Source organism: Protopterus annectens, chromosome 10.part0 (genome assembly GCF_019279795.1).
Source record: "Protopterus annectens isolate FY-2018-M chromosome 10.part0, PAN1.0, whole genome shotgun sequence".
Lineage (NCBI taxonomy): Eukaryota > Metazoa > Chordata > Ceratodontiformes > Protopteridae > Protopterus > Protopterus annectens.
The window spans coordinates 348,972,798-348,992,063 of NC_056744.1; the positions used below are offsets into that span (position 1 = coordinate 348,972,798).

Genomic DNA, 19,266 nt, shown 5'->3' on the forward strand with positions numbered 1-19,266 from the left:
GAAATCATTTCAGCATGTACAAGCCTGTACACCAATGTGCAGTTTGAGTCAGTCTGGTGAAACATGGACATTTTTTTTTCCGGAGAGATTTAGATTATCCTCCATGATGTGATGCTTGAAAAGGGAATTTGTGAATGTCTTTATACTTTGTAGCACATTCCTTACCCTCTTTCATAGCATAAAAAGGAACCCATGAAAAATAAAATTTAGTTACATGTGATTATTTTTCCCCCTTTACAAATTTGTCAGAATAGCAGAGAGGACTAAGGCAGTTTGCTTTTGATTTGCAGTAACTTAGAAATGAGCTCAAATTGCAGGGATTGTCACTTTCACATTCTGTGGCTTTGAGCAAGTTATTTAAAACTGTAGAAGCTGTACTGTCAGATCTGAAAATAAGCCTTTGCTGGTTTTACCTGGTTAGAGTAAATCACTAAGCATTACAAGTATCGCAAGAAAACAAAATATAGGTTCATTGGAGTGCAATCCAGGAGACCATTTAGGAACCTAAACCAGTTTCCAAAAGGCACTGTTTGATGAAGTGAATTCTTCATGGTCACAAAGTAGGCAAATGGAGGCTGAAGGAATTGAACCCTGGGTCACAAGTAGCAGCTCATTAACTGCTCATAGATTTAATCATCTGCACTAGCTGCCAAACATATATGTTAGTATATATGTTTTTTTCCTCAGAAATAGCAACGTGGACTTGAGTTTTCATTTCACTTTTATTTATTTCTTTGTTTAACTGGGGTAATGGGGTGATCACAAGCACACATATTTCAGTTGATGAAAGACATTATTTATGTAGGCATGAAATTAAAAATCTACATTACAATATAAAATATTAAGCTAAACTATATAGCTGTGTGAACAGATTCCATAAAACGTCTGTTGAATAGGATAAGTTTTTCACTTGTACCCAACAACAGCATGCTGGCCAATACAGTTTATACAAAGTGGCATAACATTCTTGAATGTTTAGAAAGTATTATATAGTATATCGTTGTTAGAATGCATCATTAGTTCAACAGTAATACATTTGACAATGCTAGGTGCTGTATATTTGGCAGTTTATTGTATGTGTTTTAGCAGTTTCATCTTCAGTCATGTTACTTTAATGTAAACCTTGCACATGTATCTACAACAATCTGCCCACACCAGTTATGTGTTACATGTTCATTCCTGTTTTATTTTGTTACCACAGAATGTGCCCAAGAGGCAGGAATAGGGTGATATGGACTACAGCCACTACTCCCAGCACCCCTATTTCTGTGACTGATTTTACCATTCTGTATACTTGGATTACTTGACCATCGGTAAATATATTGCATACTAAACCATCAAATAACCTTTGGAGAAAATTATCTTCCAGCTGGAGGCAATTTGTTTAATATTGTCATTGTTACCAGTTCTGCATGAGCTAAACTCTTTAAATGTTTTTGCATGTGTAAGAGCCCCAATCAGTAGAATTAGTTCTGCTATGGGTGTCATGTCTCCTTTATAAACTGTTCCTGATGATGACAGTAAAGTGTAAGAGAATATATCCAGAATATCAAAATACAGACTGCCATCGGATAAAAATACTTGTAAAAGGCCTGGCTTTGCCTGAAAGCATTCTTTAAGATTACAAAAAAATAAATAAATAAAGGTACCTGTGAAAAAGAAGCAGGTACAAATATTACTGAATGTGCAAACATTTGGTCATTTTTCCCTACCTGGGTTTCCTCATTATGTGAAAAGACAAGCTTGCTGTGGCTTTAAGGAATTCAAAACAGAAGCCTGCAAAACGTTCAGGTTACTTTATGCCCCCCTCATGAAAAACTGACCCCACCCACCATCTCTTCAACTACATAAATAAAACCTTGCAAGCAAAGAGACAGACAGAAGCAGAGCGAGAGAGCAAGAGAGATCCCTGAAGAATTAAATCACCAGGATTAGCTTTAAATAGAAATACGTTTGTCCAGAACATAAGGGACACTGACCTTGTGGCTACTATGTGTCTGAGTTACATTCTGGTCTTCATTTCCCTCATATGCGGGACAATGGGAAGCACAGCAACCTTCCGAAGGGCTGATGACAGAAGTGGTAGATGTACCTACTCATTTACGGTCCCAAGTCCAACCGAATCGAGCTGTCCAGAACCAAGACAGTCCATGCCCGCCATACAAGAACTCCAGAGGGATAACCTTGCATATAAATCTGAAGTGAGCACCATCAAAACCCGCCTTGCACTATTAGAAAGCCTTATGACCCGACTGCAAGGTGGGCTTCCTTCTACTGGGTCATTGGCTCCTGGAGCACCTTCTGTTGTGGACCTCCAAAACCAAATTGTTAATCTAAAAAGAGAAAAAACCCAGTATGAGGCACAGGTAAACAACCTGGAGGTAGCATACACTGAACTGATGGCTGAGAAATCAGCCCTGGAAGAAGAGAAACAGAGGTTACAACGAGAAAAGGAAAACTTGACAAGAAGACTGGAGGGCAGCAATCAGGAAATCATTCGATTACGGGCCAACCAGTGCCCTCAAATGAGGGAAACCCCAGTGCAGAATTCTCAGCCCACCTCTAGAGATGGTAAGGCAAAATTATCTAACAAGAGCCTGCCTTCACTGTCTTCTCTTTGAGAACACATTTTTTTTACATTTAAAGAAAATCACGTTTATGTTTTCATCTAGCAACAGTTACGCAGGGCTTCTTTCAGAAATGAGACTTTTATTACCCTTATATGCAGGGTTACTGTTGCAGATGGGTATAGAACTAAAGTCACTAGTGTGAAGATTAATGTTAAAAAGCACAACCATAAACAGCGTGGCAAGCTTACTCCCATGTCAGACTACATATAAAGATCACATGCACCCAGAATTTTATATATATGATTACCAAAACAGTTAAGTGTAAGGGCATGGAAATTGCAAGGCAGACAACTGTTTATATTATACCATTTTTTTATGCTGCTAGTATTGCATCTCAAGTTGTTTTATTTCTTTATTTTTTACAACTTACACTGTGATCCAACTATGACACCTTCAGTGCTCAGAGCTTTGTCTGAAGTTCTGAATAGTGTTTTAAATTGTACCTGGATAGAATGCACAGACTTTGGCAGCTTTACACTGCTGTTTCTATAGTGGTTATGCACTCAAAAAGAGAATTAAGTGAAACGACAGATTTCATTTCAGAATATCCCTGGGGCATACAGTAAGATGTTGTTTCAGTGAAGGATTGCATGTTATTTCTAGTAACAGTAAGATTAGCTAATGTTATCATCTGACATGAATGCCCTGTGCTCTTTAACACGACTATAACTAGGGATTTTTTTGTTTGTTGGCCAAGTAAAGTAAAAAGATGACAGGGACTGATGTTTAAGTATTAACAGGCACCAAATGAATCTGATGCTGTACTGAATTGCTATTAATTAGTGCCAAGTTTAAGTGACAGTTGAATCGCTTCTGTACAATTCAGATTAACATTTTACATGCTTGTCAGTTTTTTTGATTTTCTCCCAGGTTTGGATGGGAACACTAGAGCCGTGTTTGCAAGACTGAAATTGTTCTCCATTGTCATCGTTTTTAGTGCATTCTTATAGTTAGGGCTTTTTGTTTGCCATGAGGAAGTTATTAAATCATACTTTTAAAAGTGAAGCATTTTAAACACAAACTGCAGCCTGCACCATATACCTGATGCTGTCCAAAGACAGGCATAAATGAGGAAGGCACCGCCAGCCTAGGAATAGACAGCTGTGGGTATATTTGCACAGTACAATTAGCAGGTGTCTGTCCTAAGGTCAGGAACATTGCTGCAGATTTTCAAAGAGACAGACATGCACATTATGTGTGGCGCAAACAAAGTGGAAAGGTGCCCATCCAACTGAGAATGTTCTGAGGCAAGTCAAACAAGACCTCTGGAAGTCACAAGTAGTAGTAAATGAAAACAAGGGATGGTAACTACAGTAAGGAAGGGGTCATAAAGTTAAGTTTGGCACATCGACAGCTGCCAGTACTTTCATCATATTTATTTACATTTCAGCAAGCATTAGGAAAGTGCCTAATAATTCCAGCAAAGCAAAAATGCAGATATGATTTAGAGTTAATACTTGTGCAACTGATCCATTTACCAACAAAAGACAGCAAAATAATTGTGGATAATGGATAGTAGAGTTCACATTACTGTAGTTCTTGTCTCACATCACTTAGTAAGGGTTTCATACACAGGCTTACCCCTACACTATATATGTTTAAAGAATGCCTTATTATGGTTAATTTCTTTGCATTCATACTAAATGTTAAGTATACATATACCTCTGAACTGTCCAGATATATGAAGAATGCCCGATTTTTCCTTCAGATTTTGAACTGTTCCTTATAAAATTTGTGGTTATCTTGCAAATCCTTGAGGACTGAAGTCACCAAATAATGGCAAATATTTGAGTTTCAAACTTCATATCCTTCAGAAAATGAAAGTTCAAGCAAAACCTGTTATTCTAACAACATTCAAAGTGTGTACGAGCAATATTTAAAATCTGTCTCTGATTTTGGGCCTTCACCCCACCCCACCCCCCATTATTTTGGCGTAGTCCAGAATAAGAGGCTGACAGGTATGACTATGTATTGTAAAAAAAAAAAATCCTTAATCCAGCTGAAATAGTTTAATGATCTTAAATATTCTTGTTTTTGGTAAAAAGTTACTTTTTCTCCTATTAGTTTTGAATACTCAATTACAAGAGGTGACTAGAGCATTTTGTGAAAGTTAAATAGAGAGAAAAAACATTTTCATAGAGTTAACTCTGAAAGCAAACAGTAATGTGCAGTATCTCAGGATATTCAGAGATGAGAATTCAGGTATGCATACCTTATGTTAGTATTCCTGTTCTGAAACATACATCAGGGCTATGTCACCTACTAGAAGTCTTTCTTATTTTAGCTTTATCTGCCAGCAGTAACAGTTCTCTACCTGAAGGCATGTGCAAATTACATCTGATTTTTATGGAACTGCTCTCCTACTGGTCTATTTAACAGAATGATAGGACAACAATGTATTATTAGGTTACTGGCATATGAAGAAAAGTAATTTTATTGTGCAAACAACATTGTGTTGGCTGTATTACAAATGAGTTTGTTTATATTTTAAATCTTCGGAAACACCAGTATTAAATAAATTAACCATATATTACTTTTAGCGCCAAATGTTGTAAAACCCAATATCTGAAATGGGCTAAAAACAGAATTTTCTGACTAGAAGAAAAAATTTTGTAAAGGGTGGAATGAGCAATGCCCCTTTTTGTGATAAATAAATGTAAGAAAGAGGCTAAATAATTCTATTTAATAAATGTACTGAGGCCCTCTAGTGCTTGCATTATATACTGCAAATTCCGATGCAATGCCATTCCGTGCATGCTTTAATGCATCACTTCAAATGTCCCTTCACTGTGCAGTAAAGTACTAGTTTTCCACTGTTTTCATCCAGTCTGGAATACACTGAACCATTACGTTTGTCGTTTTTAAATTATGTATCTCAGTATCAGATAAAGCCAAATAAGCCAAAGGTTGTTTTACAGAGGACAAAAAAAATCTACAATATGTATACAGGGCAGTTGTAAAAGTATTCTATCAACCTAAGTAGCTAATCTTTGAGAGGAAAGCTACAGGGATAAGGAGATAAAAATAAATAAATAAGTGTATATGTGTATGTATGTATGTATGTATATATATATATATATATTATATTTATATATATGTGTGTGTGTGTGTGTGTGTGTGTGTGTGTGTGTGTGTGTATATATCTATATATATATATATAAATATAATATATATATATATATATATATAAAACATACACACACACATATATATATATATATATATATATATATATATATATATATATATTTACACACACACACACACACAGACGGTACACAAATGCCAGGATCAAACTCTGTGCTGAGGACCTGAAATGTAGTAGCAGTAACAACTGTGCTTTTGGACCTGCCTGTGTTCTTGGTATATTCTCAATGTGTTTAATTGTGTTTCGCCCTCTTTTTCCATAGACTGGCTTTTCTTTCAATCAGCTTAACAGCACAGTGCCACCTAGGTCCTGCCATATGTTATGTTTCCCTATTGCATATTGACGTGGAAATCTCGGACTCTGACTTCCCCACAACTGATGGGGTCCATACTTTGTGATGGCGATTACAATTTATAGAGATGTATTGGATCCCTCCTGGTGTTGTAGAGCAGGTACTAACAGCAGCAGGGCAGCTGTTACCTGGTTAATCTCTGAGCTGTTTCCCTTCCCTCTTTGGGTACTAGAAGCACGATGCCAAGAAGAAAGTGTGCATCTCAAAACTACTGGTTTAAGGTGCTGTGATTACAGCAAAGAAACCTCTTTAGCCGAACGTCTGTTCTCCAAGGAGTAGCCTTTACTGCAACTAAACACAAGTCTCCCCTCACCAGAGAGCATGACAGTTCCTACTTGTCCTCTTCAATTGTTCCTGTAACATCCCCTACTGTAGATTTGTCTGAATAAAATCTACAGATTCATTTCTTTATCAAGTCATTGGGAGTGTTATTGTGCCTTTGTCAAGCAAAGCTACTTTCTTAATGGCATCACTTCTTCATAATTTCTTTAACAGATGTCCATTACTACTAAAAAAAGTACCTGCCCATTGCTATTAGAAGGAACCTTTACTTTGGCCCAACTCCTTGCATACACTGAGCTAGCAATACTGAACTACTTTAACTTGGCAAAGGATTTTCTTGAAAGGTTTATGAGAAGTATTATCTAAACTAGGACCCTTTCTTTAAAATCAGCATCCTTTTAACTTAGCTACCAAAGTCATTTTCAAAAAAAGATTAGTTTAAAAGCACACTGTTTTACTTCACAAACAATGACTGTCCCAAAGTATCCTCTTTTTTCCGTATCCTGCACTGTACTCACACACCTATGCACCCATACACCCCAACACCCACTCAAGAACAGATATTCCCTCTTTGAATGAATGTCATTCTGGTGTTCACTATATCATTAGAATGTTTTTTACCTGAATGTAGTTAAAACAGTGCACTTCTCAGCCTTTTCACAAAGACGATGGCTAGGATTTATACAGATACACTGCTCTTATACCCAAGAGTCGCACAGCTAAAGCATGGTAACATATGATGTCATTATGTGTACAAGCCAAGACAGACATTGAAACATGGAGCTGTTAAGCTGCACAATGCCATTTACTCATGCACTTCAGTTATCACATAAAATATTGAAAACTTCCAAAATTAAGCGTTTAATTCAGAATGACAAAGTTGAATCGGCGAGTAAAGCTGAAGTACCAAAAACAGCATTGAGACAGATTCTGAAACATTCAGGGCAAAATGGCAGAAGGCTGCTATTGTAATGTAATACCATTCAGAGTACTGCACTGTACCCCATCCCCCAAAATTATAAAAATCAGGGGGGGACAGAGTATGCTAACGTAACACTGTTCCATATAAAGTATATTTTATACATTACATGTAATGGTATGAGATTCAGAAGAATTCTATGTTAAATCACATTACCTCTATGGTATAGTCCAAAATATGCCAATCAAAATATACTGCTGACAGCATATTCCAAAGAGGGAGCACATCGTGGAGTTTGCTTTTTTTCTCCACTATTCTGCTACCTCATGATTTGATATATAACTTGGGGGAATGTGGGAGGGTCTTCTCACTTCAGGCATGTAGGGGTGCTTGCCCCCCTGTAAAAATAAAATTGCTGAGTTGTTCATCAAAGGTGGTTTTAGCAAAGTTTTCATTTTTTTTTATTTCGCTAAAATTACCTTCAATGGCTACACATGAATTCATGTAAAGAAGGCCAACCTCATAGTTGTATCTCTATGCCAGCATTAGTACTTCAGGCTTTACAGAGAAAAAGCTTTTGTAGTCTACAGCACTAAGGCTGGGATTACGCATGTGATAAAGGCTGGGATTACACAGGTGATATGTTGTGTGTGGGTTGCTTAGTGTGCAAACGCTGCATGATATTTAATACATTTTTTAAGTTGTGCCAGTTTTATAGGGGACACCACTGTTGTGATATGACTTACTGCTCATGCATGCTTGTGTGGGTCAGGAGTCCTACATGCAACATTGCCATTGTGGTGTGCTCCTTTTGTATGTCAATCACAGTACTAGCATTACAGGAAAAAAAAAAAAAAAAAAATCCTGTAAAGCCTGCAGTACCACTGTTGACACACAGAGGGAGTGTACACCACAAAAGTAGAGTTGCGTGCAGGATTTTTGTTAAGTAGGATTCTCGGCTGGAGTGCGGGGAGTACCTTCTGTGTGGAGTCTGCATGTCCTCCCCGTGGTTGGGTGGGCGTTTGAAAGACATGCGTAAATGGGCGTGTCTTCGTTGAAGGTTGAACGTCAAGCTGGCACCTCGGCATTCGTGAAAATCTACTGCAAATCATTAGCGGACCGGAGTTCCACTGTGGCGACCCCTAACTGGGAAAAGCCAAAAGACCAACAACAAGTCAGCATAGCTCCCTTTGGTAATCTGTCATTTGATCAACAACAGGTTATTCAAATGGCAAATCTGCAAAGACATTTATAGGCAGATTATGGATAGCAAATTAATTTTTCCTGAAGTGCCATTTTAAGCTTAACCAATAATATGAGGTCATAACCAAATCCTGTACCTTATGTCTATGAGATGAAGACCTTAGCCATTATGCTAAATCCACCCCAACAAAAAAAAAAAAAATGAATCCAACCACCTAGTGTGGGAAAAAAACACAAACTTGTGATCTTCCAGCTGTGGAGCTACTGAATTTTAAGCCAAAACATTTTCATTGATAGTACATGATTCACTTTTCCCCACTGATGTATGACCTCAGCGTAGGTATATTTATGTTTGCGGATGATAAAAAAAAAAAACTTAGTCTGAGGTTCATCCAAAGTGATTTCAACAAGATGTTTCCACACACTTGGCAGTTAGATTGACACTGTATTATTCATCAATGTTGTGTCTTTGTGCATCTTCCTTAGCACTGCATGCAGATGGATATCCTTGTATTGCTGGCAGTTCTAGTACTAACATACAGGGGGAATTCGCTGCAATGCCTCGACTACCCACTGATATCAATGGGTTATCCATATGAAGAAACGTATAAATTCGCATGCTATGCCAATTTAACTTACCCTGAAATTCTGGGTAGCGAGACAGAAATACATTATGGAATCAGGCAAAGACCTGCATGCTTTGTTTGTAGCACATGCTTTATGTGGAAACACATGGTCTCTTTTCAGGCGAGCTGGTAAAGCATTCCACATCAGGCATAAATTCTTTTCAGATCCAGACAGGATCTTAAAAAATTCAAAAAGCCAAAAAGATCCAAACAGGATATTAAAAAACTCAAAAAGCCAAAAATAAAATACTGAGAAAATACTGAAATGAATGGATTTATTTATTTATGGACATTTTCATTACCAGGAATGCCCGACTGGATAGGAGTCCATTTTCCGTGGAGGCCTGGTGAGAAAAGTTTCAAAGTATTACAAAACATTTCATGAACAATAATTTTAGAGTCTTTAAAATAATACAGAAAAACAACAACAGTAAATAATGACATATAAATAAGTACGAAAGTGCACAATGAGCATAGAACATAAATCAGTATTAAATTAAATGATGGTTTTGCTGAGGCAAGATATCCCTACAATCTCATATGGAGGGAGATGCATTCCTAGATTGCTACGACAACATATTTTTAATCCACAGACCACATAACCACGGGAAAAACAAAATATTTAGTTATGCAACAAAGCCAGCTATTTCCTTTCGTGCAAGAATGTGTGACTTTGCAGATAGAATATGTAAGTCACAGAAGTTATAGGGTTTGTCTCCCTGCACTAATAAACTTAGTACCCTGAGCCAAATTGTTCAGGAAAGGAGACTTCCTCCGCTATGCCTTCCTCATTAATAGTTACTTTGTAACTAATATCAGTAGATTTCTGTAGACAAAAAAAAAACATTTTTGCTATATCACCATACCTGTTACATAGTCTCATATTTATTACATGTTACATTTAAATGGTGACAAGCTATCACTCCTACCTTATCAGATATTTGCTGTGCATTCAAACCATAATGAAGATGTAAATCATTAATTAACAAAGAATGTGTGCTTCAGTATGAAATCTCAAAACAAGGCTGTAAACAGGCCTTTCTACACCTCATCAAGTGTAAAGTGGATGGGGTTCCCAAGTAGTCCAGTCTATCCCCTGAGCATTGAATTACCCAGTCTTTCTTTTCCATAGGAAATGACTGCCAGGGCAGTTTCTAACTGCAGCTTGGCAGTGATTCCTTTGATTATTTTTTGAATTCCCCCTTTTTCTGACTTTTTGCAGTCACAGAGTTCACATATACACATTCAGCTGTAGGCTTGGTCACTATGTGAAAGAGATTGGGGACAAGCTTCATCCTTTCAAAAACTATTCGCTTGAAAGTTTTCACTGTGCTGAGTTTCCACTGAACCAAGCTTGGCATGTTGTGACCTTGTTGAGTAGAATGTCAGAGACTCACAGGTGAATCATGAACGTGTGATCGGGAAAGACAGAGTAAGTGTTAAAACTGGTATTGTAACCTTTGGGCATGTTCAAAATAATCTGATATAGAAAATAAAGAGTTACTGGCAATGACAGCAGCTTTTTATTTATTTTTGTAAGTCAGGTTGTTTCTGAAGATGACCATGGAGTGAAACGCTACTCCTAACATTTATTTTCTAGTTTAAATGTGAACTCATGTCACAGTTTGTCTTGTGTTCAACTAATGCATGAAATTGTACTTGAAATCACAGATATTTTTCTGACTCTGTCTCTCAATGTCAATTCAGGAAGTTCTTTAACCTAAGAAATGTTAACCTTTTTGAACTTTTATACGCTTTGTCAGTATTCAGAGCTTTAAGATTAAAATGTTTGGCATTCTGAGCTAAACCCTAGAAAGAGGTGTGTGTGTGTGTGTGTGTGTGTGTGTATACTGCAAAACAAAAAAATCCCCATAGGAATGAATTTGGACTTTTTACCATTAAATTAGATAACATTCTGAACCTTTCCATGTTTTAAGGCAGTTAGCTACTTTTCAAAAGACACAATGCACCACATACAATTAGACTGAACAGTTTTTAGCAGTATGGTATCAGAACCACATACGATGAGACTGAACAGTTTTTAGCAGTATGCTATCAGAACCACATACGATGAGACTGAACAGTTTTTAGCAGTATGCTATCAGAACCACATACGATGAGACTGAACAGTTTTTAGCAGTATGCTATCAGAACCACATACAATTAGACTGAACAGTTTTTAGCAGTATGGTATCAGAACCACATACGATGAGACTGAACAGTTTTTAGCAGTATGCTATCAGAACCACATACGATGAGACTGAACAGTTTTAGCAGTATGCTATCAGAACCACATACGATGAGACTGAACAGTTTTTAGCAGTATGCTATCAGAACCACATACGATGAGACTGAACAGTTTTTAGCAGTATGCTGTCAGAACCACATACGATGAGACTGAACAGTTTTTAGCAGTATGCTATCAGAACCACATACGATGAGACTGAACAGTTTTTAGCAGTATGCTATCAGAACCACATACGATGAGACTGAACAGTTTTTAGCAGTATGCTATCAGAACCACATACGATGAGACTGAACAGTTTTTAGCAGTATGCTATCAGAACCACATACGATGAGACTGAACAGTTTTTAGCAGTATGCTATCAGAACCACATACGATGAGACTGAACAGTTTTTAGCAGTATGCTATCAGAACCACATACGATGAGACTGAACAGTTTTTAGCAGTATGCTATCAGAACCACATACGATGAGACTGAACAGTTTTTAGCAGTATGCTATCAGAACCACATACAATGAGACTGAATAGTTTTTAGCAGTATGCTATCAGAACCACATACGATGAGACTGAACAGTTTTTAGCAGTATGCTATCAGAACCACATACGATGAGACTGAACAGTTTTTAGCAGTATGCTGTCAGAACCACATACGATGAGACTGAACAGTTTTTAGCAGTATGATATCAGAACCACATACGATGAGACTGAACAGTTTTTAGCAGTATGCTGTCAGAACCACATACGATGAGACTGAACAGTTTTTAGCAGTATGCTATCAGAACCACATACGATGAGACTGAACAGTTTTAGCAGTATGCTATCAGAACCACATACGATGAGACTGAACAGTTTTTAGCAGTATGCTATCAGAACCACATACGATGAGACTGAACAGTTTTTAGCAGTATGCTATCAGAACCACATACGATGACACTGAACAGTTTTTAGCAGTATGCTATCAGAACCACATACGATGAGACTGAACAGTTTTTAGCAGTATGCTATCAGAACCACATACGATGAGACTGAACAGTTTTAGCAGTATGCTATCAGAACCACATACAATGAGACTGAACAGTTTTTAGCAGTATGCTATCAGAACCACATACGATGAGACTGAACAGTTTTAGCAGTATGCTATCAGAACCACATACGATGAGACTGAACAGTTTTTAGCAGTATGCTATCAGAACCACATACGATGAGACTGAACAGTTTTAGCAGTATGCTATCAGAACCACATACGATGAGACTGAACAGTTTTTAGCAGTATGCTATCAGAACCACATACGATGAGACTGAACAGTTTTTAGCAGTATGCTATCAGAACCACATACGATGAGACTGAACAGTTTTAGCAGTATGCTATCAGAACCACATCACGATGACACTGAACAGTTTTAGCAGTATGCTATCAGAACCACATACGATGAGACTGAACAGTTTTTAGCAGTATGCTATCAGAACCACATACGATGAGACTGAACAGTTTTAGCAGTATGCTATCAGAACCACATACGATGAGACTGAACAGTTTTAGCAGTATGCTATCAGAACCACATACGATGAGACTGAACAGTTTTTAGCAGTATGCTATCAGAACCACATACGATGAGACTGAACAGTTTTTAGCAGTATGCTATCAGAACCACATACGATGAGACTGAACAGTTTTAGCAGTATGCTATCAGAACCACATACGATGAGACTGAACAGTTTTTAGCAGTATGCTGTCAGAACCACATACGATGAGACTGAACAGTTTTTAGCAGTATGCTATCAGAACCACATACGATGAGACTGAACAGTTTTTAGCAGTATGCTATCAGAACCACATACGATGAGACTGAACAGTTTTTAGCAGTATGCTATCAGAACCACATACGATGAGACTGAACAGTTTTAGCAGTATGCTATCAGAACCACATACGATGACACTGAACAGTTTTTAGCAGTATGCTATCAGAACCACATACGATGAGACTGAACAGTTTTAGCAGTATGCTATCAGAACCACATACGATGAGACTGAACAGTTTTAGCAGTATGCTATCAGAACCACATACAATGAGACTGAACAGTTTTTAGCAGTATGCTATCAGAACCACATACGATGAGACTGAATAGTTTTTAGCAGTATGCTATCAGAACCACATACGATGAGACTGAACAGTTTTTAGCAGTATGCTATCAGAACCACATACGATGAGACTGAACAGTTTTAGCAGTATGCTATCAGAACCACATACGATGAGACTGAACAGTTTTTAGCAGTATGCTATCAGAACCACATACGATGAGACTGAACAGTTTTAGCAGTATGCTATCAGAACCACATACGATGAGACTGAACAGTTTTAGCAGTATGCTATCAGAACCACATACGATGAGACTGAACAGTTTTAGCAGTATGCTATCAGAACCACATATGATGAGACTGAACAGTTTTAGCAGTATGCTATCAGAACCACATACAATGAGACTGAACAGTTTTTAGCAGTATGCTATCAGAACCACATGCGATGAGACTGAACAGTTTTTAGCAGTATGCTATCAGAACCACATACGATGAGACTGAACAGTTTTAGCAGTATGCTATCAGAACCACATACGATGAGACTGAACAGTTTTAGCAGTATGCTATCAGAACCACATACGATGAGACTGAACAGTTTTTAGCAGTATGCTATCAGAACCACATACGATGAGACTGAACAGTTTTTAGCAGTATGCTATCAGAACCACATACGATGAGACTGAACAGTTTTAGCAGTATGCTATCAGAACCACATACGATGAGACTGAACAGTTTTAGCAGTATGCTATCAGAACCACATACGATGAGACTGAACAGTTTTTAGCAGTATGCTATCAGAACCACATACAATGAGACTGAACAGTTTTAGCAGTATGCTATCAGAACCACATACGATGAGACTGAACAGTTTTAGCAGTATGCTATCAGAACCACATACGATGAGACTGAACAGTTTTTAGCAGTATGCTATCAGAACCACATACGATGAGACTGAACAGTTTTAGCAGTATGCTATCAGAACCACATACGATGAGACTGAACAGTTTTTAGCAGTATGCTATCAGAACCACATACGATGAGACTGAACAGTTTTTAGCAGTATGCTATCAGAACCACATACGATGAGACTGAACAGTTTTAGCAGTATGCTATCAGAACCACATACAATGAGACTGAACAGTTTTTAGCAGTATGCTATCAGAACCACATACGATGAGACTGAACAGTTTTTAGCAGTATGGTATCAGAACCACATACGATGAGACTGAACAGTTTTTAGCAGTATGCTATCAGAACCACATACGATGAGACTGAACAGTTTTTAGCAGTATGCTATCAGAACCACATACAATGAGACTGAACAGTTTTAGCAGTATGCTATCAGAACCACATACGATGAGACTGAACAGTTTTAGCAGTATGCTATCAGAACCACATACGATGAGACTGAACAGTTTTAGCAGTATGCTATCAGAACCACATACGATGAGACTGAACAGTTTTAGCAGTATGCTATCAGAACCACATACAATGAGACTGAACAGTTTTAGCAGTATGCTATCAGAACCACATACGATGAGACTGAACAGTTTTAGCAGTATGCTATCAGAACCACATACGATGAGACTGAACAGTTTTAGCAGTATGCTATCAGAACCACATACGATGAGACTGAACAGTTTTAGCAGTATGCTGTCAGAACCACATACGATGAGACTGAACAGTTTTTAGCAGTATGCTATCAGAACCACATACGATGAGACTGAACAGATTTTAGCAGTATGCTATCAGAACCACATACGATGAGACTGAACAGATTTTAGCAGTATGCTATCAGAACCACATACAATGAGACTGAACAGTTTTAGCAGTATGCTATCAGAACCACATACGATGAGACTGAACAGTTTTTAGCAGTATGCTATCAGAACCACATACGATGAGACTGAACAGTTTTTAGCAGTATGCTATCAGAACCACATACAATGAGACTGAACAGTTTTTAGCAGTATGCTATCAGAACCACATACGATGAGACTGAACAGTTTTTAGCAGTATGCTATCAGAACCACATACGATGAGACTGAACAGTTTTAGCAGTATGGTATCAGAACCACATACGATGAGACTGAACAGTTTTTAGCAGTATGCTGTCAGAATAACGATGGCAGCATCTCTTTGGCTTACACACTTATTTTTACTACTGATAAAAAATCAAAAGGCTGTGAGTTCTTGCCCTGTACCACACATGGGTTTGTATAGGATGATGAGCTACTAAACTGACTGTGTGTCATCCTTTGGCTGAAACATTAAGCAGATGCCTCAGGTGGGTGTCAAAATATCACAAGGAACTTGCCAATGACAAGATGTCCTGGGTATATTTCCGCATTTGGTAAATGGGGTCTATATTACATAATCGAACATAATTTAATCGAACGGCACTCACATCGAAAATGCTGTTTATTGAATTCGCTTTTGTGGGGGCTATGCCCCCCACACCCCCTGCTAATTATATATACCAACTCTGAGATCACACTACAGTGAGGAAAGGGCAAATTTTCTGATCTTCACTGTACCTCAATCTCACTATAAGCAGCTCAATGAATGGCATTTCAATATAAAGTGCCATTCGATTAAATTACTTTTCGATAACGTAATATAGACCTGGTATATGTACCACCATTGGTTTCTCACATAAAAAGGACTACAAACACATTCAGATCTAAATAAGTTGGAAAATATGCAAGCAATGCATCTGTGAAGATCACTGTTCTGCATTCTGTCAACCATTTTATATATTCAGATCTTCTCCAGCACTGGTCCACCAGATGCAAACATACCACAGTATCACAACCAAATTTTGGTACCAGAGCCACATCACTTGCACCACTTTCATATCACAGCATCACAGTCACATCATAGCAGCATAGCATTATCTTAGTGCTGCAGCCATATCATACCACCACACAACACCACAGGTATATCATACCACACAACACCACAGGCAAATCATACCACCACACCACAGGCATACCATACCACACCACAGGCATACCATACCACTATACCACACCACAGGCATATCATACCACCACACTACACCACAGGCATATCATAGCACCATACCACACCACGCTACAGGCATATCATAGCACTACACAACACCAGAGGCATATCACAGCACCACACAACACCAGAGGTATATCATATCACCACACAACACCAGAGGTATATCATATTACCACACTACACCACAGGCATATCATAGCACCATACCACACCATGCCACAGGCATATCATAGCACTACACAACACCAGAGGCATATCACAGCACCACACCACACCACAGGCATATCATATCACCACACTACACCACAGGCATATCATACTACCATACCACACCACAGGCATATCATACCACCACACAACACCACAGGCATATCATATCACCACACTACACCACATGCATATCATAGCACCATATCACACCACACCACCCCACAAGCATATCATGGCACTACACAACAACAAAGGCATATCACAGCACCACACAACACCAGATGTATATCATATCACCACACTACACCACAGGCATATTATACCACACCACAGACATATACCACCATACCACACCACACCACAGGTATATCATACCACTACACTACAGGCATATTATAGAACCACACAACACTAGAGGCATATCACAGCACCACACCATGGGTATAGCATACCACCACACAACACCACAGGCATATCATACCACCATACCACATCACACCACAGGCATATCATGCCACCATACCACACCACATCACAGGCAAATCATAGCACCACACAACTCCACACCACTGGCATATCATAGCATTACACAACAACACAGGCATATCATACCACCATACCACACCACACCTCAGGCATATCATAGCAACACACAATACCAGAGGCCTATCACAGCACCACACAACACCAGAGACATATATCATATCACCACACCTCAGGTATATCATACCACTACACAACACTACAGACATATCATATCACCACACCGCAGGCATAGCATATCAGCACACAACACCAGAGGTATGTCAAAGTACCACACAACACCACAGGCATATCATACCACCATACCACAACACACCACAGCCATATCATACCACCATGCAACACCACAGACATATAATGCCACCACAACACAGGCAAATCATACCACCACACACCACAGACATGTCATACCACCACACAACAAGCATATCATAACAACCCTCAACACCAGAGTTATGTCACAGCATCACACACCACTACAGGCATATCATACTACCACACCTCTCCACAGGTATATCATACCACTGCACAATGCCACAGGCATATCATACCATGACACAATGCCACAGCCATATCATGCCACCAAAGAACACTGCAGGCATATTGTAGCTGTGCACAAGACCACAAGCTTATCATGCCACCTCACAAGACCACAGGTGTATACTACTACCACACAACACCACAGCATATCATAGCACCACACAAGACCACAGTTATATCATACCACTACACAAGTCTACAGCCATATCATAGCACCACAGGCATATCATACTACCACTCAAGATCACAGACATATCATACCACCACAAAAGACCACAGACATATCATACCACCACACAACACCACAAGCATATCATAGCATCACACCAGTGTTACAGCAATGCATTGTATCATAGCCACATCACAGTACCACAGACCCACAGCTCCATAGCCCCTCAAAGCTCTGCAAGTGTATCACAGCCCTACAGACACACTACAATCTGCAGCAACACAACACCACAGCCACACAAGACCACAAGCAAATCATACCACGACACAAGACCACAGGCATATCATACCACCACACAACACCATGGCCGTATCATAGCACCACACCAATGTCACAGCAATGCATTGTCCCAAAGCCACATCACATTATCACAGGCCTATCACAGCTCCACAGCCCCCTCAAAGCCCTACAAGTGTATCACAGCCCAACAGACATACTACAATTTGCAGCTAAACCACAAACAAATCCATACACTACACCCACATCATAGTACCACATGGCACCACAACCAGATTTCAGCACCACAGTGACATGACAGTACCTCACCCACATCATAGCACTACAATCACGCCAAACTACCACACAGCACCAGAGCTATATCACAGCATGCAGCCACTTTGTAGCTCCATTCAATATCACAGAAACATCTTAGCACAAGAGACACATAATAGCACTAGTCACATCACATTACCATAGCTACATCATAATACCACATCATCATAGCAGAGTAGCCACATTATAGTATCACAGCCATATCATAGCACCACAGCCACATCATAGCATGTCAACTATGTAAGCTCTCAACTGCACCATTGTAGCATCACATACCACCAGAAGCATCTCAAAGCATCACAGCCTCATAACTGTACCATAGGAGTACCACAATCCCACTGCTACATATTGTATCACAACTTCATCACAGTACCACAACATCACAGTACTATAGCCAATCATAATGCTACAGCCACATCACAGCACCATACAGTGTTCAATGCCACAACCCCATCACAGTACCACAGACACATCTTAACACCATAACTCATGACAGTACCACAGCTACAGATCCATACAATGCCACTGTCCTATCACAGTACCACAGACACATCTTAATAGCATAACCCATCACAGTACCACAGCTACAACACAGCTCCAGACAATGCCACTGTACTATCACAGTACCACAGACACATCTTAACAGCATAACCCATCATAGTACCACAGCTATAACACAG

General features: G+C 38.9%; 1 protein-coding gene across 1 annotated transcript in view; it reads left to right on the forward strand.

Moving 5' to 3' along the window:
- The first annotated feature begins 1,886 nt into the window (after positions 1-1,886).
- MYOC (myocilin) overlaps positions 1,887-19,266 on the forward strand; it is a 76,111-nt gene continuing 58,731 nt past the window's right edge. The window contains exon 1 of the mRNA XM_044085252.1: positions 1,887-2,571. Within this exon, the coding sequence (XP_043941187.1) occupies positions 1,992-2,571 (580 nt within the window). The 5' untranslated portion in view covers positions 1,887-1,991. The remainder of the gene's footprint in view (positions 2,572-19,266) is intronic.